The sequence below is a fragment of the Erythrolamprus reginae genome, chromosome 6 (assembly GCF_031021105.1).
Source record: "Erythrolamprus reginae isolate rEryReg1 chromosome 6, rEryReg1.hap1, whole genome shotgun sequence".
Taxonomy (NCBI): Eukaryota; Metazoa; Chordata; class Lepidosauria; order Squamata; family Dipsadidae; genus Erythrolamprus; species Erythrolamprus reginae.
Window position 1 is genome coordinate 41081713 of NC_091955.1, and position 26251 is coordinate 41107963.

Here is a 26251-nt window from a genome sequence, read left to right on the forward strand (position 1 = left end):
CTCCGAGTGCTTCAGGAACACCTGCCCTGCCTCTACTGCAGCCCCCTTGCTGGAAGTCCAGGATGAAAGCACTCCCAGCGAAGGGGCTGCGAGAGGGGTGGGGCGGGCATCCCAAAGCCCGCGGAGAAAGCCCTCTCTCGCAGCCCCCTGGCTGGCAGCGCTTTCATCCCAAGGAGAAGCCGCAGCCGCCGCCACCGCAAGAGGAGGAGAGAGAAAGAGAGAGAAGTCGTACCCCAAGGCAGGAGGTGGTGGAGGAGGAGAGGGGGCAGATCGGGCGGGCGGGGCGCAAGGCCGAGAAACCAGGGACGTGTTTGGCCCGAGGCACCGTGGGGAGGCAGGGGGGGCCGCGGCTCCCTTTCCTCCTACTGCCGCACCTCCCCGCCCCCCCCGCGGGCTGGCCAGGGGAATGGGGAGCGCGCGCTCATGGAAAAGGGCGCGCGTGGGGGTATTTGGGGGTGCGCGCCTGCTCACGGGCTCAGCTTATGGGGAACGGTGGTTCAGGTTGTGGTAATCGACCAACATTCTTAAAGATCCATATTTCTTTTCCCGGAAAATTATGGGGGCTGCCAGTTGAGGCCTAGCTGGTTGAATAAAACCCCTCGCTAGCTTTTGGTCAATGAACCTGCGCAGCTTCCCCAGTTCTACAGGGGTTAAAGAGTACATTTTGGGGTTTGGTAGTTTAACCCCAGGCAGTATCTCAATACTGCAGTCAGTAGCTTGATGGGGTGGCAGTTTACCTGCTTCCTTTTTGCTGAACACTCCCTTGAGGTCCCAGTATTCCATGGGGATTCTTTTGTCTCCCTCAATTTTCTCCCCGCCAGGAGAATCCCTTCGGCCCAATTCTGCCAAAACAAAACCCAGTTCATCTTTCCCTTTGTAAGTGACAGTCACAGCCCCCGTGCACCAGTCAACATTGGGGTTCCATTTTTGCAATCACAGTAATCCCAGAATAATTGCATTGTCTGGCAAGGGTCCCACAATAAATTGTATAGTCTCCTGATGGGACCCCATAGTCATGATTAAAGTTCCAGTCTCATGCATGACTGGTTTCCCTCCAGTCATTGACCCATCCAGCTGAGTAAAAGAGATGGGGTCCCCCATGGGACACAACTTAAGGCCCAGATTTTCCGCTACATCTGGGGACATACGATTCCTGGTACAGCCCAAATCTAAAAGGGCTGACATGGTCCCCCTTGTCGTTGCTCTTTGCTGCATTTTTTGCCCTGGAGGCCCTGCGGTGGCCTCATCTTTCCCATTCCCTTCACTTGTTGGGTCTGCTAGAGCTCGACGGCTCTTCCTCTCCACCAATTCTAGGGCCTCTCTGATGCCTGTGACCAACTCGGCTAACAGGAGCCTGTCTTGGCGGATCTGTCCCCATTCTTTCTTTTGTTTCTTACAATGGGTCACTTTTGCATCAGAAAAAAGAGGCTCATCCTCAGAAATGCGACTTACTCCGACACCCATGGACCATCTGGGAGGTCTCCATGGCTGCTGAGGTTGAAGCTGATTGTCTCCACTTTGGCCCGAGTCTTCCTCTTTCTGGAGAATAGGAGGGGGAGGGCTTTGCAAACTGGTATCTTCCTCAGATTGCTCCCCTCCACTCTCCTGCCGGGACATTTTTGCTCAGTCCCCGGTAGGAAAGAATTCTCCGGGAGTGACTGGTCAAAGCAGTTTCTGCTTATTGTCACCTGCTTCAATCAGAATTTAAGAAAAATAAAACTCAGAGTCCATTTTTTGGCTTCAAAAGTGAATTTATCAAAATTCAGAACTGAAAGCAACGGAAGTAAAGCAGAAACTGAGAAAAAGGCACGATACAAGCATATATCAAAACCCCTATTTGATACCCCCCTTTGGGGAACAGCTAATCCCTAGTGTCCATAAGCATCAGGTAGACGCATCTCCAAATCCATGTCACACTGATGGAATGCAACTTCTAATGGTCTCCTCCTGGTCACCTGCTTTCCAAGAAAATGAAAGCTATCCCCTCTGTGTTAGAAAACAAAACTCCACAGGGCCTCCTGCACTCTTCCCTTCCCAATATTCCAGTACCCACCCACCCCATTACTCATGGCAAGTATAGTAGGAGCGTAGAACCATAGCAAGGTTGACATTAACACAAATATGACGAACATGCTTTATGATGTCTGGGGAGATGTCCATGAATGCTTTCAGATCCTATATTTAGGGAATTAACTATCTCAAATTGGCATTGCATACATACTGTAGTATGTATGCTCTTACTTTTGATTCTATTTCTTGGCCTTGCTCAGTACTACTGAATATTAGAATAGAATTTTATGCCTATTTGAGATCCTAGAAATTATCATCAACTTTGTTTGAGATAATCTGGCATTCATAATGAATAAAATATAAAGAGGCCAATATATAAAGATACTAAAAGTTTATCTTTCCTCAAAATTACTCAGTTACATTTTCCTACTGTAATCTTCTGGATAACGTTGTTAGGTAGTATGTGGTATATATAGGTATAAGCATGATATGTTAATATCATTTAAATATTTAATGCTTCACAACTCATTCGTACTATTTCAACTTTGTCTTAATTTAGGTGGTTGCGGAAGAAGCTTGGGAGAACCATTTGAAACGAAATGATTCCATCATTGTAGATATATTTCATGGACTATTTAAATCAACCCTAGTTTGTCCAGAATGTGCCAAGATCTCTGTAACATTTGATCCCTTTTGTTATTTAACTCTCCCTCTACCTATGAAAAAAGAACGCAGTTTGGAAGTTTATTTAGTTAGACTTGATCCACTTTCCAAACCTATGCAGGTGAGAAATATATGCCGTGTTTTACAGCAATAGTTGCTTTGATGTGTTAATTGAAATGGAGTTTTATTCATTTTTATGAATTTTAAGTCATGCTTTCGATTTGATACTGTAGTCCTTTCTCTTAACTATACATATAACTTGTAAATTTATAGTACCATCATAAAGATGGAAGCTATTCAACTCTTCAATCATTATAACATTCGCTGTTGTGATTACTACAGCGATATAACACAATAAGGAAGTAATTTGTTATGAATACCAGAACTATTATAAGGCAAAAAGTGCATAATATAAAGCATTTTGATTTGTCAGCATGATTGATATTAAATAATATGGTTTACAAATATAATTTTCATTTCCATTCTCCTCACAATTTAATGATAGGGGGGGGGAGAATCAAAGTTGGGTTTCTGGGTTAAGCAGAGTTATTAGTTAAAGACCCAATCTTTGCATCTTTTTATCATATCTTAAGAAAATGTATCTGCTTCAACATTCTCATTATGTTATCTGTTCAAAAATCTGTTTGACTAGGCAACTGTATTATTATATTAGGTCTGGTACCTGATAAAAGTTAAGGAACAGCATTATACTCAAACTGCCATTCTCAAGAATCTTTGTATTTTAAAATGAAGTTGTATTCCCAAAAGAATTGGCAAAATATGTTACAAGCTTTCCTTTAACAACAATGAAGTGAAAATACCAACCATTTTGTCCCAGTTTATATATCACTCAAAATCATAAGCTTGCAGTTGAGTTTATGCATTCCTCAAAAGGAAATAAAATACATCATTATTGTTTCCAGTTTGTAATACATTGGAACTCAGTGCTATATAAAGATTCTGTAAGGGGCAAATTTTGAAAGCATTTGTTCCTGAAAAATGCAGTTTACAATTTATGTTAGAAAATCCTGTTGTGCATTAGGTAGGCAATCAAAATAGTGCAAATTCAATGATATATTTATCTTTATTTATTCAGATCTGTTTATTACATTAATTGATTTGTTTGGAAGATAATATCATAAAGGTACAGCAAATCTTAACAATAATTGTTAATTAATAGATCCCCTTTCCATCAGCAAAAATTTCCTGTTAAGCCACTGTCATAGCTAGTAATTGCCTTCCTTTAAAAATGGACTAATGACTTTGATTCATATATGTTTACATCTCATTCAAAAATTAACTTCCCTAGCTATAAAAGTTATATGAAAAAGCTCTTTTTCATATAGAATTTTCTTATGTTATTTCAGTATTAAATGTTGGGGATTATATCCAGTTATCTTCGTTGTGTTTTAAGAATGACAATATTGTATTTTATTTTCTAGTACAAAGTAGTAGTACCAAAAATTGGAAATATTCAGGATCTCTGCATTGCATTATCAACTTTGTCAGGTGTTGCTGCAGATAAGGTATGATACTTTTTAGATGATTGTACATCAAACTAAATATTATCTATACATCTAAACAAATATAAAATAAATTGTGTTTCTTTTTTAGATGATTGTTACTGATATATATAATCATAGGTTTCATAGAATATTTGCAATGGATGAAAATCTAACCAGTATTATGGAACGTGATGACATTTACGTGTAAGTTCAAATGTATAGTCAAAATAATATTTTTCTCATAAATTGTATGTGATTTCATTGAATTATAAAAAAATATAGCCTCATCTAAAATGAGTATTTTCTATCTTTATTTGATTTCACTTTTGATTCTTTAGATTTGAAATTGCCATCAACAGAACTGAAGATACAGAGCAAGTTGTAATTCCAGTTTGTTTAAGGGAAAAGTTTCGTCATAGTGGTTATAGCCATCATAGTGGTTCAACACATTTTGGACAACCTTTTCTTATAGCAGTGCCTAGAAATAACACAGAAGATAAACTGTATAACCTTCTGCTATTAAGAATGTGGTAAGTGTAAAAGAGCTACAGTACATTTAATTTATATTGGAAATATTTGCACATCGCAAATGTAAATCTTCTAGCAAAAGGTAAAAAACTTTAAACTGTTTTTTCTGATTCCATGGTTAATCTTAAAAGGAAGGATCAGCAATGTCTGCATTTATTTACTCATTTCATTTCATTTCTACCTCTATCTCAACAAATAACTGAGAAGATATCATGGAAGATAAAAACAAATTAAAAACAATTTAAACAATATAAAATAATTTCTAGTGACACGAAGTACAACTGTTATCATGCATGTTGTATCCTGTGAGCCGCAAGGGCGGCATATAAATCTAATAAATAACAATGATAATAATAATGTTAATACAACCAAGAAGTGGGGCCCTTAACTCTCTTGGCCCTTAACACACTCTGGACCCTAGGCCCAGCGTATAATCTTATGAAAGGCCAGCAGGATTGGGTTCAGTCGATATGTGAAAGTGAGTGTATTCCAGTGCTTAGGGACTATGGAAGAGAAGGCAGATCTTCCGGTCCCTACTAGTTCAGTTACAGTTATACTGTTAACTTAAGGCTATTGGGCTATTAAATTAGTAATTTTAGGAGATAGTTTGAAGATAATACAAGGACTTCTTGATATTTAAAATAAATTATCCTTGATGCTCTCAAAATATTGCAAGTTATAACATAGAAATAGAGCGATTTTTTCCTCCATACTTGCGAATGGGGTGAGTAGTCACGTGGGTTATGCTCTGTGTCCTAGGCAATCAGGACCGAGCATGCAGTCTTTTAAAATACAACTGGATCCACTCATTTCCCAGATTTTGCTCAGTTCTCTGCATTGCAGGACATGTGGTGGTTCCTCTCGTTTGGCCTCTCTGAATCTTCTAAAATCCTTTCCCTTACTGCCTTTTTCTTCTCTGCTCACCAGATGGCTCTCAATGATCCTATTCATCAGAAAATAATGATAAGTCAATCCATTCCCTCAATCCTTCCCCCACCCTTCCCAGGGTCCAGGAGAATTTAGGCTCATAGAGCCTCTTAGCCAGCTCGTAATTGATATGAAGGGCAGGGGAGTGATTTTTGCAGCGAGGCCTTCACGTGGCCGGATCAGCAAGCCAGTGCCACACCTCGGCACCACCGGCTGCTTTCGCTTACAGTTTTGCAACCACCAACTTAATTCAATTCACGGCATGGACACCTAGGAGCAAACGATTTGCTCCATCCTCAGGGCTGTTATTCCAATTGACTCTTTTATTTTGCGACTTTGGTCCAAGCACACATAAATTCAGACCATAAAACGGCTAGCACAAGCAGTACTGTTTGGCGCTGAAAGCCCAGCCACAAACCCCGAGCAAGTCGCAGTAATTACTCGACACCTCGCTCCCCATACTAGGCTCTCCTTTTGGGATTCCATTTTTAAAAAAATGTATGTTACAAACAACAATAAAACATGACAAAGTGTCAAAACAATAATTACACAGGTATATAATAAATCATTTTTGATTCCCAGGTCATTGGATTCATAAGAAATTATACAGTTCCATAAGTCCTTATGAATAATTCCTTTAATCAGAAATAAAAATTCATATACTTCTGCAAACATACAAAATATAACATATACTTTAACATATCCTACCTTTTGAAGCGAACATATTATTTTTCCTTCCTTCATCATCTGCTCTTTAAGTTATTTGGAGTATCCCCAAGGAACCTTTTCTTGTAAATACCATTCTGTCAGAGTGAATGGACGTATCACTACATCCAACTCTCTCTGTGTAAAGTATATACTCACTAAGCACCTCCATTTTCGAAAGAATGGGGCTGTGAACTTGCTTTTGGATTTTTCTGCTTCTAAGCGTTCTCCAGTGCACTTGCAAGGAGAGTCCAAGATGGGTAATTCTACAGTCTGATTGGTCGGGACTGAGTTTAATTTAAATATTAGGCAGGTACCGCCCCCTTAGCCCCCTTAGCCCTCCAGTCTAAAAACTCAGTCGGGACTTTGAGTTTGTTCTCTTCTTATGTTTTTTGTTAATATTGATGTTATTAATAAATTTTACTACTAATATTTTTTTCTCTCTTTCCTTTTGTCTTTCAGGTGCAGCAGGGGGAAAGGTTTCCTCGGGCAGCCGGGGTTTAAACCTCCAGAGGGTTTGCCCTGTCAGCTGCTGCTCCTCTGCGATTCTCCCCACATTATTGAAAGTACCTGTGGGAGACAGAGAGAGCTCCCGGGCTGTCTGCCTCCGTGGTAGCGCCCGGTAGCCGAGGGGGTGACTGATGCCTCGGGGGGGTCCGCCCCTCCCGTGGCGAATAGGTCACAGGGCCGGTTGTCCCTTCGGACAGGGGCCTTCGTGAGGGGCTTTGCACTGGACGCGGCCCCCCCGCTCCGCACTACCTCAGTGAGCGCCGTGAGACCCGACTGTCAGCTGAGAGCCTCCGAGAGGATCGGCGTCGGCGAGGCCTCAGATGAGAGGCGCCGGGATCGAGGATAGGCCTGGTGGCAAGGGCTCTGGAGGCGCAGTCGGAGGGTGGGAGAGCTTGGCTTCCCGCCCGTTCCCATAGCAACGGCCCGGCAGCCATTTTGGGAGGCTGGAACAGACCGGGCTGCTCGTAACGCACCCGAATGTATCCAGGGTTGCCGGGGCAACGGCCCGGCGGCCATTTTTAAACCGAGACCGGCCGAGGGAGCTGCTTCGCGCCTTTTGGGCCATGGCAGATCAAGCAATCCAGGCCGAGGAGGAGGCCAATGCCAACAGGCCCAGTACTCCCAAGGAGAGGGCCCCAAAGACCAAGGCTTCCCAGGGAGCTTCTCTCAGAGAAGCTGAGAAGCGCATAAAAGTGCTTGAGAAACAGTTGGAGGCCTCTCAAAGATCTTCTGCCTTAGCTGCTTGGCCTCTCGGTACCATTCCCCCGCCAGTCTCCCCCATATTCACACCAGGGGTTGTAGGCTCGGCCTCAGAGAGGGATTGGTCTCCGGAGAGGCCCTTCCAATCCTCCACCTCTTCTAGGCCAGAGGCCTTTGCATTGGGAAGACAAGCAGCGTGGCCTACCACCTTCACAGCTCCACAGCCTATCATTCCACAATGTGGACAGACACAAGCAGCTACCTTCACCCCAACAGCTGCTGGCTTGCGCACTGCGCAGGACGCCTGGCAGAGTATGCCCCAGGCCCCGCAGGACCTAATTGTCAGCGCATACACTCAGGGGCAGGCTAGTGTGGCTCAGCAGCAGCAGTTACCAGCAGGTCCTGCTCCACCGAGATTCAGAGACCCCTGGATAGCCCCGGCCACTCAATCCATGCTGGAGTTCTAGGATGAAGATGTCTTTTCCAGTGATTAATTTAGTGAGGCTGAGGATGAGTTGTCCGGTGATGACCAGCCACCAGAACAACCCACGTTGCCCGGTCTGTTCAAGTCCCCCCTCTTCAGGGTTTTGCTGAATAAGGCGAAAATAACCATTGACCAGGCTGGAGAGGGAGGTCAAGGGGCTCCTTCGGCGCTGGGTCAGCCTACAGGGGGCCTGTTTGTGTTTCCAAAGCAGGAGACTGTCAATGTGCCATCTTCCCACTTGTTTCTGGAGACAGTCCAGCGCCCATGGGAGAGTCCTGCGACAGCCCAGGGCCCATCTAACCTGGACAAGCGCTTTTACACCTTTCACCAGGCCATGGAGGATCTCTTGGAGCTACCTACGGTGGACAAGCCAGTGACCAGCTTGGTCTCGAATGCCCTTGTCCCTTCGGAGTCTCAGGAGGGATTAAGGGCTGAGGACAAAAGGGCGGACAATGTCGTTCGTAGGGCTCATCAAATGGCGGCTTGGGCCGTAAGGGCTGCTTCTGCGGCCTCTTTCTTTAATAGAGCTACGATCCTCCGGATACAAGAGATCCAATCCAGAGTCGATCCACAGGATGCAAGGCTTCGCCAGGACCTGAACAAGTTGTTGGCGGCCACAGAATTTTCCACAGACGCCACAGTTAATGCGGCTAAATTCGCGTCTAGGGCAATGGCGTCGTCGGTCGCTTCCCGCAGGCTCATTTGGTTACGGAATTGGCAGGCCGATGTAAAATCCAAATGGGCCCTTGCCTCTTCACCGTTCAAGGGCAAGAAACTTTTCGGGGAAGTCTTAGACGATGTATTAGTGGAAGACAGGAACAAGAAAAAGGTAATGCCTAGCTCCAGTAAGAAGCAGGGGAGGCGCTTTAATCCCTATCAACGGAGACAGCCCTTTCGAACTGACTCTGCCTCAACCAATAATCAAGGGTCGAGGCCCTACTTTCCAGGATCCTTTGGCCAGGGTTCTTTTCGATCAGACAGGACCCCGCAGTCTGATCGCAACAGGTCCTTTCAAGGCCGCCGCCCCTTCAGAGGCTCCAACAGGGGATTTAGAAAGACCAAATGACTTTCCACTGGATATCCCCTTGGGCGGCAAGCTGATACATTTTTCAGACATCTGGAAGAACACATCCTCGGACATTTGGGCGGCTGCCACGGTATCGGAAGGACTGAGGATCGAGTTCATTCGCCCTCCACCTTGCCGGTTTCTTCCTTGTTGCACTCCCTTGGACATTCACAGGAAGAGGCTTCTATACCGAGAGGTGTCTCACCTATTGGAGATAGGAGCCATCGAGGAGGTCCCTCTGCCCCAACAGGGTATGGGGTTCTACTCAGCAATCTTCCTGGTCCCGAAGTCATCAGGAGGGGTCCGTCTCATACTGAACCTTCGGAGATTGAACCTTTATGTCAAGTACAGAAGGTTCAAAATGCATTCTCTCAAGTCTATTCTGGCAGCTATCAGGCAGGGGGACTATATGACATCCATAGACCTGAAGGAGGCCTACCTCGATGTCCCCATTTTTCCCCCTCACAGACAGTTTCTGTGGTTCAGTCTGGATGGGGCCCATTTCCAGTACAGGGCCATGCCATTCGGGCTTTCATCAGCCCCAAGAACTTTCACGAAACTGCTGGATGTCCTCACGGCCAGTCTCAGGCATCAATCGGTGCGCCTGATCGCCTACCTAGACGACATCATGATTCTGTCGAGGACAAGAGACCTTGCATATCAGGACTTGCATCTAACGATCCAGACGCTCCAAGATCATGGCTTTTCGGTCAATTTCGACAAAAGCCACTTAACTCCCACGACACGCCTTGCTCACCTGGGAACAATCATAGATTCCAGGAGGGGCCTTGTTTTCCTGTCCCAGGAGAGGCAGTCCACCATCAGGGGGCTCGTTCGGGACTTGGCATCTCAACAATACCCCAAACTCTCCTTCCTATCCAAGCTGCTTGGTATGCTGGTTTCATGTATCGATATCACTCCATGGGCCGGGTATCACTTACGTCCTCTCCAGTGGTTCCTCTTGCCATTCCAGAGGAAGAAGTCCAGCCACTCTCACCAACCAGTGCATCTCGACGCGAGGGTCCGAAGATCCCTACAGTGGTGGGTTTCCCCAGCTCTGGCAAAGGGTTCCCTTTTTCTGGAACGATACCTTCTTACGGTGATGACAGACGCCAGCTTGACTGGGTGGGGAGCTCATCTTTCCTCACAATTGGCCCAGGACCTATGGGAACCATCGGACCTGTGGGATGTCAACATCAATTTTCTGGAGTTGAAGGCGGTTTCCTTGGCCCTCCTAAGCTTCGCAGACTTGGTGAGGGGTCATCATGTCCTCGTTCGGACCAACAATGTCTCCACCCGGTCTCACATCAACAGACAGGGGGGGACACGGTCTCGGAGACTGATGAGGGAGTCGGAGTCCCTGCTCAGGTGGGCGGACGCCAATCTGGCTTCCCTGTCGGCAGAGCACATCTCGGAAGTGGAGAATGTGTGCGCGGACTGGCTGAGCCGGGAGACCTTGGACCCAGGGGAGTGGCAGCTGGATCCCAAAGTTTTTCTGGACATTGTTCAGAGGTTTGGGAGACCAGTCCTAGACCTGTTTGCTACTCAGAGCAACTCTCAGCTCCCACGCTTCTTTTCCCGCTTCCCGGCCCCAGGAGCGGAGGGGGTGAACACTCTTCGACTTCAGTGGCCACAGGGGCTTCTGTACACATTTCCATCGATCTCCATCATTCCCAAGGTAATGCGAAAGATTCTGGAGCAGAGAGCGGAGGTGCTGTTGCTGGCCCCATACTGGCCTCGCCGCATTTGGTTTGCGGACCTGATGCAACTGTCAGTGTCGCCTCACTGGAGAATCCCGGACCACCGGATCTCCCTTTCCCAGGGTTCGATATCACATCCAGAGCCTCAGTGGTGGCAGCTGACCGTGTGGCGATTGAGCGGGAACATCTGAAACGCCAAAGTGTGCCAGACAGAGTCATTGATACGATTCAGGCTGCCCGCAGGCCTTCGAGAAGGAGGATTTATCAAGCGACTTGGGCCTCCTTTTGTAAGTTCTGTGAGGAAAGGGAGGTGGAGCCTCGGAGGGCCTCCCCTCTCATGGTTCTAAGCTTTCTGCAGGCGGGCCTAGAAAAAGGACTAGCACCTAACACCTTGCGCCGTCATGTGGCCGCCTTATCCACGATACTAGGAGGAGACAGTTACTGCCCCCTCACCAGACATCCTTGGATCAGGGACTTCCTGAAAGGGGCCGCCAACATCAGGCCACCAACGATACATCGGTTCCCTTCCTGGGATTTGTCTTTGGTGTTACACGCTTTAACTGGTCCTCCATTCGAACCGTTTCGCCATGTACCGCTAAGAATGTTGACTCTCAAGACTGCCTTCTTGGTGGCGATCACATCTGCCAGGAGGGTCTCTGAGATTGCAGCTTTCTCCACCAGGGAGGACCTGTGCAGGTTTCACCCTGATAGAGTGGTCTTAAGACTTGATCTGGCCTTTCTTCCAAAAATCAACTCTACCTTTCACAGGGCACAGGAAATAGTGCTACCGGACTTCTGTGCCCATGGGACTCATCCTTCAGAGCTGAGGTGGCATAAGCTTGATGTGAGAAGAGCCCTGAAAATTTATATCCGCAGGACTCAGGAGTTCAGGGCATCAGAGGCTTTGTTTGTGTCCTTTGCAACTAGGTCCTTGGGCACCAAAGTCTCTTCCCAAACCATTAGTCGCTGGTTGCGTGAGTGCATTTCGGAGGCTTACAAAACTAAGGGTTCCCCTGTACCACAGGGCATAACTGGACATTCTACATGCAGTACGGCCACCACAGCGGCTTGGAGGACTCAGGCTTCGCTAGAGGACATTTGTAGGGCAGCCACTTGGGCGGCTCCGTCCACATTTGTCAGACATCGGATTGACTCCTTTGCTTCCGCGGAAGCAGCTTTTGGGAGGAGGGTATTGCAGCGGGTGTGTTCCTTTTCAGAGGCCCCGGTCCAGACTTCTCCCTCCCTTTGATTATATCTTGGGTATATGCCATCTTGGACTCTCCTTGCAAGTGCATTGGAGAAGGACCGTTGAACTTACCTGAACGGTCTTCTCGATGCACTGCAAGGAGAGTCCAAACCCGCCCGAATTCGGGACCGGGGATATGGTTGGAAGGTTGTGTGGGTTGTTATTATCTTTACTAGTTACCTTGAATGTTTCAATAAATTTTGTTAGCTTTACTGCTCCTTCGTTTCTTTTAGACTGGAGGGCTAAGGGGGCGGTACCTGCCTAATATTTAAATTAAACTCAGTCCCGACCAATCAGACTGTAGAATTACCCATCTTGGACTCTCCTTGCAGTGCATCGAGAAGACCGTTCAGGTAACTTCAACGGTCCTTCTACATGAAAGAGTCATTTCATTTGATCTATCACCATGCCCACCGTAGGAACTATGGGTTTGGGATTCCATATTAACCAAGTGGCTATAGCACATCTGAGGGGCTAGATTTTACAGTCTCTGACTATTCTCTCTGGAGACTCTCCAGGGGAATAGAGGGCTGTAGAGACCCCAGGACCAGGAGCTGGGGCATTCTGGCATTTATCCTTGGGGCATTTTATTTCCTTTGGCTGTGGCTCCCTAGGACTCCCTAGGCAGCACCCATGGCATCCAGGAATCCCAAGAGGAGTCCCACGGGTGGCAGGCGCACCCAAAAAATCAATAAAGCCACAGAGGATGACATAGAATCAATTCCCCTCTCTCAAGCCTCTATTTTTCCAGCTCAGGGTGGTTTAGCCTCCAAACCCACTAGAGCAGAAAAGAGAAGGGACAAGATCTTGCAAAAGTTGCATGATAAATCTGCAAAATGTGTATAGATGCATGCACAGGTTCATATTAGCTCAGCTAATCCCTCAGAAGCTCCAGAGCTATCTGTCTCAGGTGATAATAACTCAGTTCTAGATGAACCTAACCTGAACAGATCCCAACCTGACCTTTGGGGTTCAGGTGCAGAAATTACAGAGGCTCAACAGGACTCCCCTCCAGATCCCGGTGTAGACCAGGAACCCAGGGCAGAGCCTCCTGTCTCTCAATCTCTTCTCATGTTCTTCCTGATTTTCAAGCTAAGCTAACAGCTTTATCTCAGGCTGTTGATTCAGAATCCTGGCTCTCAATGGTCCCTCTTCTGCTTTTGTTCCTACCAGACACGCTAGGGCTCCTCAACCCTCCACCTCCCTTAGGCAGAGACCGGACCCTATCCCACCAGAAGCATCCTCCTCCGAGGATGATGAAGAACAAAACATTTCTAAGGAGGACCTTTTTCAGGGCCTCTCTAAGGATGAAGATATATCAACCAAACCACCAGCCTCTTCTACTATCTTTCCTCCTCACCTGTTCAGATCACTCCTTCATAAGGCACGTGTGGCCACAGGTCTTGCTTCCCAAGAACTGTCTTCCACCACTCCTGCCCCAACACAACAGGAAGCTTGTCCTGAGGAAGAACAAGACCCTGATGTAATACCCATGCCCAAACTCTTCAAAGATGCCCTACTGAAACAGTGGACATTCCCAGGAGTGGGGCCCAGCCCTTTCTCCAGGGACAAAAAAATTCTACAAAGTAGTTCCTTCCTCCAGGGACAAAAAATTCTACAAAGTAGTTCCTTTATGAAGACTTACTGTTTTCTCCAAGGTGAATGCAAGGAGGTAATGAAGGCCGAAGACTGTCGCTGAAGAAAAGCCATTTGGTGGACACTTGGGCCATCAGAACCACGGCTTCAACGTCCTTCTTCGCCAGAGCTATGCTTCTATGGTTCCAACAGATTCAATATCATATTTCCCCCTGATGACCTCCGGGGTCAGCAAGACTTTAACAAAATATTTGCATCAGCTCAATATGTGGCGGACGCCACTCTCCAGGCTTCCAGGTTTTCGGCCAAATCCATAGCAGCATCCATCATGGCCAAAAGGCTCCACTGGTTTAGGTCATGGCAGGCAAGAGTCTGCCAAAAGTGGCAATTAGCCATTGTCCCTCTCAAACGTAAGAACCTTTTTTGGCACCTCCTTGATCCTCTTCTGACAGAGACTTTGGATAAGAGGAAGATCCTGGGTCCCACGATCAAGAAAGCTGCCAAGTTCCCACACTCCTTTCCGTGTTCCTTTTGCCAACCAGAACAAAATTTTGGCTTTCAGCAGACTTCAAGTCAATATACCCCTAGACTTCAAAACCAATCTGACAGGTCAACCAGAGGTAAATCTAACAGAGGGCGGAAAGGTAATGCATCCGCTAGATCCACTAAAAGGTCTAGATGGTAATCTACCAGATATTCCCATTGGGGTTCGTTTGGCCTGGTTCCTACCAGCCTGGCAAAAATTCTCTAAGGACCCATGGGTGTTATCTACCGTTCAGTGGGGTCTGCAGTTAGAATTCCTTTCCTTTCCCCTCAAATGTTTTATTTCTTGCCCTCTTTCCAAGTCATAGTCCTCCAGACTCCTTATGGAGGAGGCCATTGATCACTTATTATCAATCAGGGCCATCCAACCTGTTCCCTTTTCGCAAAGGGGACTAGGGTTCCATCCTTTTTGTAATCCCCAAGTCCTCTGGCGGATGGAGGGCTATTTTAGATCTCAAAAGGTTAAACCAGTACATTAAATACAGGTAATTCAAGATGCATTCCTTAGTATCCATCCTGGTGTCTCTCCATCCAAAAGACTTCATGGCCTCCTTGGATCTAATGGAGGCATACCTCCATATCCCCATCCTTAAGAGTCATAGACAATTTCTTAAATTTGCCAATCGAGGATGACAATATATGGCCATGCCCTTTGGGTTGTCCTCAGCTCTCAGAGTTTTCACCAAACTGTTATGGGCTTTGGCCACTTACATTAGGTCAGTGCCCATTCACTCGAGTCTTCGGAACAACCATCATGATTTCACTTCCCAATTTCCAGTGGGCCCAGGTCAATGTTCCCTGTAAGATGCGCGGCCACGCACGCAAGAAGAGCCCCCCCGCGCAGCCTTTTCCAAGGCCGCACAAAGGAACCAAACATTGGAGTTGGGGGCGGGGAGCGACAAGGAAAGTGCGGAGGCTGGCGTAGGTTTTTCTTGTTCTGAATTTCATGTGTGCGCGCGCACACTCCCCATCCTCCTGCCAGCCCGCTGGGGGGGGGGACGGGGAGGCCGCAACGGGGAGGCTCGGCCCCAACCTGTCCGTGGTGGGTGGGGGCGGCTGTGGCTCCCTTTCCTTCTCCCACTGCCCGTGTCTACCGCTGTCGCGGCTCCTGCCAAGCCAGCGGCCATCGCCGCGGGTTCCTCAGCCGGGAGCTTCCACTTCCCTCTGGGCAGCCCAGCCAGGCATGCCTTTTCCTCTCACTCAGCTCACTCAGCTTCGTCATCTGAGATGATGAAGGAAGGAAAGAAAAGCAAGGGAGGAGACATCCGGGTGTGTAAGATTTGTTTTGATAGTTTTGCAATAAGAAACTTTGATTTAAGATTCTGGGACCAGCTCTGGAGATCCTGAGTAGGACTGCTACAGCAAACCCCTGAATTTACAATCCCGTGAGTCAGAAATCCTTCTCTTTGTTTTGTGTGCTGACGCAGCTTGCTCCCAAACAGCTTGGGAAAGGGGACGAGTCAGAGGCTGAACCCTAAGTGACATATATTCCCCTGGTCGGCTCAGAACATAGAGATACTAAAGTAAACATAGAGCAACTAAAGAAGAGAAAAGAAAAGAACTGAAATCTGACTGACACAACAGAAAACCCAGGGAAAGTACATAAAACTGAAAAAGAATTTGATTACATAACCTGCTCTTTCTTTTTATATACTTGATTAAGTGTTAACAGATGCTTATTAACTTTCTCACATGATATTATATTATATTATTTTGTGATAATGTATATTAGAATTATCATTAGATATAACAGTTTAGCTTCACTTTAACCTTTTTAAAATTATAGTTATTATATTATAGTCTTGATTGGTTAAGTGTCTTAGGTTATCACTGAATTTAATTAACATATGAAATTGAAAAGATATTTATTGTATTCATTGTACCCTGCTTAGATATACACTTTGCTCTCACTTTGCTCTCCCTTCCCCTTCTCCTCTCTTTTTCTTTTCTTCCTTCTTCTTTCCATAATAGTGATATACAATCAAGTTAAGTTAATTTAAAAATAATTTCCTAAATATTTTCAATCAAGATCAACAATTTTCTTCCTCTTATTTTCCCTCTTTCTGACATGTTTAAAGGTTAAATCTGATAATATTTATTGTTCTGACATCTATATCATTACTACTCTCCAGTCCTATTTTCTGGTCAAAGTCCTTCCAATCTGTTGTGGTTAGCTCTGGCCCAGCTCCTGCCCCAAGGACTGTGGATGTGGGGGAGACATCCACGTGCCACAGGCCTGTTTTGCTCTCGGTGGAATCTGCTGATGAAGGCTCCTCTGACCAAGAAGACAGGAGTGACAGGGAGGAGGAGAGTGTAGCAGACAGCTCAGAAGGAGATCAATTACCTAGCTCCTCCTTGGATTCGGAACAAGAGTTAATGATACAGCCACGCATGTGAAGAGCGATGCATAGGCAGCAACAATTGAGAGATTATTATCAAAGAAAATGAGGCCACCGGTGGTTGGGTGGGGCTGTGGTAATTAGTGAGGCTGCTATAAATAGCAGCCTGTGGATTTGGCCATTGTGGAGGATTATCTGCTTGCTGTGTTTCGTGCCTGCCTTGCTGACTTCGACCTTTGTGTGCTGATTTTTCCCTGTTTTGAAACTAAACCAGAGCAAAGTGTGTTTCACTTTGTGAAAGAAGGAAGGACTGTGAATTGCCTCACAGCTGCAATCTAAGTATCTCAGAACTGATAAGGGACTTGTACAAATTACCAGTTTGTTTGGAGGCGAGTGCTCTTTGCTATACAAAAAGAGTGCTTAGTTTATTTGAATTTTCGGTATAAAGAACATTGTTTTGAATTTTCAAACGTGTGTATGTCTGAAATTTGTATCTGTGAATTTCCAGGAGGATTCTACCAGAGAGCTCGACAGAACACAATCAAGGCATCAAAAGAAAAAAAAGAAAAGAAAAAAGTCACGAGAAATGAAATAAAAACCCTTAAATTTCTTAGCAAATACAGTGGTACCTCATGATACGAACCCCTCGTCATATGAACTTTTCGAGATACGAACCCGGGAATTAAGATTTCTTTGCCTCATCTTAAAAACACTTTCTGTCTTACGAACCTGAGCCTGGGTTCGTGGGCTCTCTTACTGCGCAGGCCTTGTGACTGCCCCTGATTGGATTTTCCATTCGTTTCCCTGCCCGCCGGGATTCCCCGCCTCGCGAGTCCAGCCGAAGCACCTGGTCCAGATGACCCCCTTCCTCATCCATCTGCATGGTGGGAGGTGAAGCGCTGGAGGGGGGGTGTTAGGCCGGCCCTTCTGCCTCCCCCCAAGCCAAAAAACCAAAGCCTTGCTGCCGCAGCTGCTGCCAGAGGCTTAAGCCTCCCAATCCTCCCCACCCCTCGTGTGTGGTCGGCAAAACTGCCTCCCGAGTGCTCTTGCCTGGCGGGAGGTGAAGCACTGGGGTGGGGGGTGTCAGTCCGACCCTCCTGCCTCCCACCCAGAGCCAAAAGCCCAAAGGTCCCCACCATAGCACCCGCTGCAGGAGACTTAAGCCTCCTGATCCTCCTCGCCCGTGGCTGGTAGAACTGCCTCCCGAGCGCTCTTGCCTGGTGGGAGGTGAAGAGCTGGGATGGGGGGGGTGTCCTGACACCCCCCCAGCGCTTTGCCTCTCGCCGGGCAAGAGCGCTCTTCTGCCGGCCACGGGCGAGGGGCGGGGAAGCCTCCTGCAGTAGCTGCTGCGGCAAAGACATTTAGGTTTTGGCTGGGGGGGAGGCAGGAGGTCTGGCCACCCCACCCCAGCGCTTCACCTTCCCCACCACCCCAGCACTTCACCTTCCCCCCACCACCCCAGCGCTTCACTTTCCCCCCAGCCAAAAACCCAAAGGTCCCCACTGCAGCAGGCGCTGCAGGAGACTTAGCCTCCCAATCCTCCCCGCCCCTCACCCGTGGCCTCCCGAATGCTTTTGCCCGATGGGAAGCGAAGCCCTGGGGTGGGGGGTGTCCTGACACCCCCCACCCCAGTGCTTTGCCTCCCGCCGGGCAAGAGCGCCATTCTGCCGGCCACGGGCGAGGGGTGGGGAAGCCTCTTGCAGCAGCTTCTACAGTAGAGACATTTCGGTTTTTGGCTGGGGGGCGGAGGCAGGAGGTCCGGCCTGACACCCACCACCCCAGTGGTTCGCCTCCCCCCCCCAGCCAAAAACCCAAAGGTCCCCACCGCAGCAGCCACTGATCTTCCTGATCCTTCCCATCCCTCACCTGTGGCCAGCAAAACTGCCTCCCAAGCGCTTTTGCCCGATGGGAAGCGAAGCACTGGGGTGGGGGGGGTGTCCTGAAGCCCCCCCAGCACTTTGCCTCCCGCTGGGCAAGAGCGCTCTTCTGCCGGTCACGGGTGAGGGGCGGGGAAGCCTCTTGCAGCAGCTGCTACAGCGGAGACATTTGGGTTTTTGGCTGGGGGGGAGGCAGGAGGTCCGGCCTGAAACCCACCACCCCAGCGCTTCACCTTCCCTCCCAGACTAAAACCCAAAGGTCCCCACCGCAGCAGCCTCCCGATCCTCCCCGCCCCTCACCTGTGGCCTCCCAAGTGCTTTTGCCCAATGGGAAGCAAAGCACTGGGGTGTGTGGGTGTGTCCTGCTGCCCCCCCCAGCGCTTTGCCTCCTGCTGGGCAAGAGCACTCTTCTGCCAGCCACGGGTGAGGGGCGGGGCAGCCTCTTGCAGCAGCTGCTACAGCAGAGACATTTGGGTTTTCGGCTGGGGGGCAGAGGCAGGAGGTCTGACCTGACACCACCCCAGCGCTTCGCCTCCCCCCCAGCCAAAAACCCAAAGGTCCCCACTGCAGCAGCCGCTGATCCTCCTGATCCTCCCCACCCCTCACCCGTGGCCGGCAGAACTGCCTCCCGAGCGCTTTTGCCCGATGGGAAGCGAAGCACTGGGGTGGGGGGTGGTCCTGATACCCCCCCAACGCTTTGCCTCCCGCCGGGCAAGAGTGCTCTTCTGCCCCCCACAGGCGAGGGGCGGGGAAGCCTCCTGCGGTGGAGACATTTGGGTTTTTGGCTGGGGGGGAGGCAGGACGTCCGGCCTGACATGCCCCACCCCAGCGCATCACATCCCCTCCCAGCCAAAAAGGCAAAGCCGGGCACCTCCCCAGCTGCCAAAGGAGGCTTAACCCTGCCCCTCTGTCCCACCCATCGCCCGTATCCGGCAGAAGCTGCCACCCAAGCGCTCTTGCCCGGCGGGAGGCAAAGCACTGGAGTGGGGGTGTCCGACACCCCCCACCCCAGTGCTTCCCCTCCCGCCGAGCAAGAGTGCTTGGGCGGCAGCTTCTGCCGGACATGGGCAAGGTGCTAGGAGGATCGGGTGGATTAAGTCTCCTACAGTGGCTGCTGCGGCAGAGACCTTTGCATTTTTGGCTGGGGGAGGCAAAGCGCTGGGGTGGGAGTGTCAGGACAGCCCTCCTGCCTCCCCCCCCAGGCAAACCCCCAAATGTCTCTGCCACAGCAGCCGCTGCAGGAGGCTTCCCTTCCCCTCACCTGTGGCCGTCTGGACTGCCTCCCAAATGCTCTTGCCCGGCGGGAGGCGAAGCACTGGGGTAGGGGTGTCAGGACACCTCCCACCCCAACGCTTTGCCTCCTGCCGGCCAAGAGCACTCAGCAAGCAGCTTCTGCCGGACACGGGCAATGAGCATGACAGAGGGGCGGGGAGAATAGGAGGCTTAAGCCTCCTTTGGCATCTAGGGGCTGCCCTGCTTTGTGTTTTTGGCTGGGCGGGGGGAGGCAGGAGGGCCGGCCTGGCACCCCGCACCCCAGCACTTCGCCTCCCGCCAGGCAAGAGAGCTCGGGAGGCAGCTTCTGCCAGCTTTTCTCCCTTAGGTGGACCGCCTCTCGGGAAAGGAAAGGAAGGAAAGAAAGAAAGAAAGAAAGAAGTTAGGAAGGAAGGAAGGCAGAAAGATGGTAGGAAGGAAGGAAGGCAGGCAGAGAAAGAAAGTGGGCAGTGAAGAAGCAAGAAAGTGGATTCCGCCTGGCTCGGCAATCATGGGAGCCTCCGCATCGAAAGTGGCCGCCAGGAGGGCTGGGTGCTGACCAAGCCAAGCTTCCCAGCCGGCTGCTGTGGAGGTGAGGGGGGCGCAGCATCAGGAGCTTCTCCCCGAGCTTCTCCCCTCCGATCTGGAGGGCAGGGACACAGTGGGGAGAAACTCCTGACACTCCCCTCGCTACCACAGCAGCTGGGAAGCTTGGCTTTGTACGAAATTTGGGGGGCAGGAGGGACCTGGAGAATTGACACCTCCCCCAGTGCTTCATCACAGAAAACTTTCAAGGAGAGTGGGAGTGCCGCCGGTTGACAAGCCGCAAGGCAGCTTCCCTTACGTGTCAATGCACCCACGAGGCTCCCTCCAGGCAGCCTGTGCTGTCTCCCCCCCTCCACCCGCCCCCCCTCAACAAGGATCCGAATGCCGGCAGCAATGAAGCAAAAGGGGTGAATTTTGGGCTTGCGTGCATTAATCGCTTTTCCATTGATTCCTGTGGAAAACGTTTCGTCTTACGAACTTTTCACCTTACGAACTTCCTCCTGGAACCAATTAAGTTTGTAAGACGAGGTTTCACTGTATATCTTACCCACTATTTTCTGGATAACCAACTAACGATCTGTGAATACTATTTAAATTCATTATTTTTAAAGTTTTTCTTAAATACTTTATATGGTAATCTGGAATAAGATCTACAAAATTCTGTCGGGCTTCTCAACACGAGCCCCCAATTAAGTTCAAAAGTAGAAATTCAGACACACACAGTTGTAAAGTCAATAACACTGTTTTATCAAAAGGACAATATGAGCCAAACACACTTTTAGTCAGTCAAAGTGCTCTCCTTCAAAGCAACAGCCTTGAATGCTGTGAAGAACACAAACACAAAGCAGATAAACGGCAGCTGTAAAGACGTCGCAGCCACCCCCCTTCAAGAGTTCTCAAGTCACAAACTTAACTATGATTTAGTTCAAAAGTCCTGGAAACAGTTCAAAGAGTCCTTGTAGAAACCTGATGCAAAGCACACTTCTCTCTTTCACCGAACGGATAAACTTCCACACCCAGATGCAAGAACACTGGCAATTTAACAGCAGCCCCATTAGCCTAATTACCCCCAGCCACAGGTGATCTCCCTTATTTCCTATAGTATTTATGCAGTTGCTCTTTCCTTGACATTGCCCTGCGTCTGAGCACATCTATGAATGTCTCCCCTTCCGAATCCAATGATGATAACGATGATGAATCACTCACGGAGTGACTATCTAATGGACTGCCTGTAATTACCTCCTCTGTGGATCCCACTTCACTTTCACTATCTGCTACAGATGCTTCGCTGTCGGAAGCAGTTGGCAATAAAACTGGCCTCTGACAATGGGAGGATTCTCCCACATCAACCCCCACAGTCCTTGGAGCAGGAGCTGGCCCAGAGTCAACCACAATGCCTTGTATAGCCAATCAGATGTTAACAAAAGAAAATTAAAAACAAAACGTAAACATATACAAATTTCAGACTTCTTCCCCTCTCTAAATAGTACAGTTACCTAATCCAAAATTTAAAAATTATTTCATCCCATCTAACATTTAGCCAAACCCTGAAAAAAATGACTTATGCGCCCTTTTCACATTTAGGACCTTCGCAGCAGCCCGATGATCGCAGGATCAAAACTTTGCTGCCATTTCATATTTATGACGATTGCTGTGTGTCCTGATGTCATCACGTGACCCTTCTTTTGTTTCTAACCAATCCACGCCCAGGCATGAAAATGTGCCGCTCAGACATTACACTTTTCCGCCCACATCGGGGGAAAAAATAGAGGGAACATTGGCCCAGGTGGCCTGTTTTTTGTCCTCCCCATGCTCCAGAAACTTCCTTGGAGCCTGGGGAGGGCAAAAACACCCTCCCCCACTTCCCCGAAGGTCCTCTGGAGGCTGAAAATGAGTGCCATGTGTGCCATAGGTTCACCATCACTGACCTAGAATAATTGCCCGTGAACCTTAAACTTTGCTTCAACCTCCATACTCTAGCTAGAGTATGGAGTTCATAAATCCTTGTTTGCACAGGCTTGTGGCGGGATATACACCATAATTAGTAGAAATGATGTGAACTCATGTGGAGAATAAAAAGGTTTGAGACCAGCTGTTGTTGATATATATATACATGCCTCCTCCCTCCCCACCCCCTCGATAGTTCTACAATCCTGTCTGCTGTAAGGATCTGAAACCTTGGTATATGCATGCTGTTGTCATCAATTTCCTTGTTTAGACAGGATTCAATAAAGCAAAGGACAGATGCATTCTAAAAAATCAGAACTGCATCTGTTTAAAAGGAGTATTTCATCCATCTTATTAGGAAGTAAACGTAAATTGATAAGAAAGATTGAAGGGAATGGGTTTTTTTTAAAAAAATCCCTTATTCCTGAGTCTATTTAAAATTTCCACCCTTTACCTCTTTGTCTCTGCCGTCTGTGTTTGCTTTTGGTGATCCATAATTCTGGGGAACTAGTTTCCTCCTATGTTAGAATCTGCTCTGCATTTGTAAAGATAGGAAAGAGTGAGGTTACAGAGAACTGCTCCTTAAAGAAAAGTTCCTTAATTCTTAGCAGATGGTTTTGTGAGTATGAAATCCATAGAGAATAACAGAGAATAATAGAAAATAAAGAAACTTATTTTAAATAGAATATAACATTATTATTATAGTTATTATAGTTCTTGAATCGGATATAACATTGAATCTTTGAATTTATATAAGTACCCTTCATGAATTATAGTTGGTGGTGTTGAATTTTCTTTTATTATAATTTGATTAATATTGTTCACTGTAATTGAAGTTAATATATTTGAAATCAATATATCTATATTTTGACTATTTTTGATATTAACTATTGATATTATTTGAGTGCCTTGATAGATTGTTTCCATAATTACTTCAGGTTGTGTTTATAAAACCTCAGATAATATTTACAGATATAGAGGCTTACTAATAGATTTTTAAAATTAATTAATCTGATTCTATATTATTTTAAATTTAAATTTCCTTAATTAATTAAATTGTATAGATTAACTTGAGTAACTTAAAGTATTGCCCTATTGATTTACCCTGATTTAACTGATTTGAATGAATTGATTTTAGTTACAAAATTAAAACGTACTATTACTGGGATTAAAATGTAATTGTAATAATTGTAATATGAACAATACTTTAGGTAAGTCTTTTATAACAAATGACGGAAATGCTCTATTATATTTTGAAGGCACTTAAAATGTCCCAATTTAAACCGGGGGAAAAACCATCTGCACCACAGCCACAAACACCACAGAATCAACGTATAGAAGCAGCAATGATCGATAAAGTGACTATCCCTCAGACATCAGATGCAATTATTACATCGATGCAAGAAATGATGCCAAAGATGCAAGTCTATAGATCAATCTATGGATCGGAACTATGAAAAATTGTCCGGGAACATGGAAGTGATGAGAGACGACATCAAAAGGGTTGAAGATAGGGTAGGTAAATTAGATGAAAGGATGGAACTTTTCAAAGAAGCTCTAATAAAAAATAATGAAAGAATGAAAGTTTTAGAAGAGAAAAATGAGAGGATTGAAGCAAAATAGCAGGAGACAGAGAAACAAGCAATTTTGGCCACCAAAGACCTGGAAGAAGCGATTCTGACCCTCGAACTAGAAAAATCGTCTTTCCACCTCCGCTTTCAAAATATCCAAGAAAGCAGAGACGAACATCTCCACAGAATAATGGCGGAAATCGTGGCGGATATTATGGAAACAACACCGCAAAAGGCTTTAAAAGAAATGGATGAAATATATAGGGTCTACACCAGCTACGCCTGGTGGAACAAACTGCAAAAAGAAATCCATGTGAGATTCGCAAAGAAGGCAGCCAGAGATGAGGTTTACAACGCAGTCAGAGGTAATACGCTTACCTATAAGGGGAAAGAAGTGATTGTACTAAAACAAATTCCGAAGCGAGTCTGCAAAAAAAGAAGATTATACCAATTTCTTTCTTCCAAATTAAACCGCCATAGGGTTCCCTTTAGATGGCTGATCCCAGAGGGAATGTTAATTACATTACTTGACAAAAAACATAGAATAAACTCCCCAGAAGAAGCAAGGGAGTTTTATGAACAACACATTAAAGAAATAGAGAAACATGAGACCAGAGAGGAAAGAAGAAGAGAAGGGGAGACAAAGGACGAAATAAGCTCACAAGAAAGTTTGTTGGACACGGAAAAAAAGGGAGCCCAGGACAAAAACGACAAAGAGGGAGCTATCACCAGATCGAAAACAGCTGGGAATTAAAAACTTTTTTATCGATAAATAAAAATGACGATACTACAATATTCAACCTATGGGATACCACAAAAGCATACATTAGAGGATTATCAATTGCATTTCAGGTATCATATAATAAAAATAAAATAAATGAACTGACCACAATATTAATATAATAACACAAGAGGACCTGGCAAAGAAATTGATAAGAACAAAATAGAATTTTTTCGAACATGCAAATAAGCCAGGCAGGTGGTTGGCATATAAAATAGCTAAAGAAAAAGTGGATAGGAATATAGATACGCTAACAGACCTAAAAGGAAATTTGCAGAGTGACAACAAAAATAAAAAAGAAACAATAACAAATTTTTATACAGATTTATACAAGCAAGAGGACGTAAATGATAACCAAATTATGAATTACATAGAACAAATTGACCTACCAATAATTTCAGAGGAAGATAAGGACATACTAAACAAAAAGATTACTCTAATAGAATTAAGGGAAGTGATAAAAAACCTGAAGAACAACAAAACACCTGGTCCAGACGGTATCCCCTCTGAATTATATAAAATAACCCAAAACTCATTAGAAACAACAATGCTAGAACTATTCAATGAAATATTGGAGAAGAGAGAAAATTCCTGAGTCGTAGAAAGAGGCATATATCAGCCTAATACCAAAAGATGAAACAGATAAAACAAAAAATTCAAAATTACAGACCTATATCACTATTAAACACAGATTATAAAATCATGGCCCCAATAATAGCAAATAGACTTTAAAAAAACTTTAAATAAACTTATTCACCCTGATCAAAATGGTTTTCTCCCACACAGACAAATTTAAAAAAATACAAGAATTATACTGAACGCATTAGAATATTATGATTTACATATTGACAAACAAGCTGCATTCATCTTTATTGACGCAGAAAAAGCCTTCGATAAAATAAATTGGTCTTACTTTGATAAATTAATAAACAAAATGGAATTTGGTGACAAATTTAGTAGAATGATAAAAGCAATTTATGATCAACAAACTGCGCGAGTTTTGATAAATGGAGACATGACCAATAAAATAGAAATTAAAAAAGGAGTCTGACAAGGGTGTCCACTTGCTCCTTTAATTTTCATATTAGCACTAGAAAGCTTATTAAGAAACATAAGAAATAAAAAAGAAATAAAAGGCCTGAAAATCAAAAAAGAGGAATACAAATTACAAGCTTATGCTGACGACATAGTCTTCATCTTAGAAGAGCCGCTAGAGAATGCTACTACTCTCTTTGATGAGATTGAAAGTTTCAGAAAAGTTGCAGGATTAAAAATTAACAAAAATAAAACAAAAATAATAACTAAAAATATGACATTTAAGCAAAATGAAAAATTAGAGAATTCCCTAGGTATAAATATAGTTTAAAAGGTTAGGTATTTATGACTACCACTCTCACCGAAATGTTCGATGATAAAAAGAGATAACTATGTGTTCTGCCGGGCTCTCTAGTAGGAGCCTCCCAAAAATTCAAGGGTACGAATTTCAGACACACACATGTTTGACAATTCATAACAATGTCCTTTATCACAAAATTCAAAATAAACTAAGCACTCTTTTTGTATTTCAAAGAGCACTCGTCCCAAAACAACCGGGTAGTCTGTACAATTTCTCTTAAGTAGTCATTAAGTACTTAGCTAGCAGCTGTGAAGAAACTTCATACCCCTTTTTCTTCCAACGAAGTGAGACACACACACACGTTGCTCTGCTTTGGTTTCAAAGGCATGAAAAATCAACAAACTGCGATCTGATACTCTTA

The 26251-nt window shown here is 46.1% G+C and overlaps 1 protein-coding gene across 15 annotated transcripts in view; it reads left to right on the forward strand.

Moving 5' to 3' along the window:
- The window catches only part of USP15 (ubiquitin specific peptidase 15), a 230599-nt gene that overhangs the window by 140868 nt on the left and 63480 nt on the right, over positions 1-26251 (forward strand). For 13 of the 15 annotated variants that reach the window (XR_011559478.1, XR_011559475.1, XM_070755598.1 and 10 more), the window contains 4 exons: positions 2570-2794; positions 4116-4199; positions 4288-4382; positions 4517-4708. Coding sequence is in view for 13 of the 15 variants with exons in the window: in XM_070755598.1 (XP_070611699.1) it covers positions 2570-2794; positions 4116-4199; positions 4288-4382; positions 4517-4708 (596 nt within the window). In the remaining 2 variants the exon portion in view is untranslated. Of the gene's footprint in view, positions 1-2569; positions 2795-4115; positions 4200-4287; positions 4383-4516; positions 4709-17029; positions 17132-26251 lie in introns of those variants that run through there. The other 2 variants (XM_070755611.1, XM_070755612.1) reach the window with 2 other exon arrangements.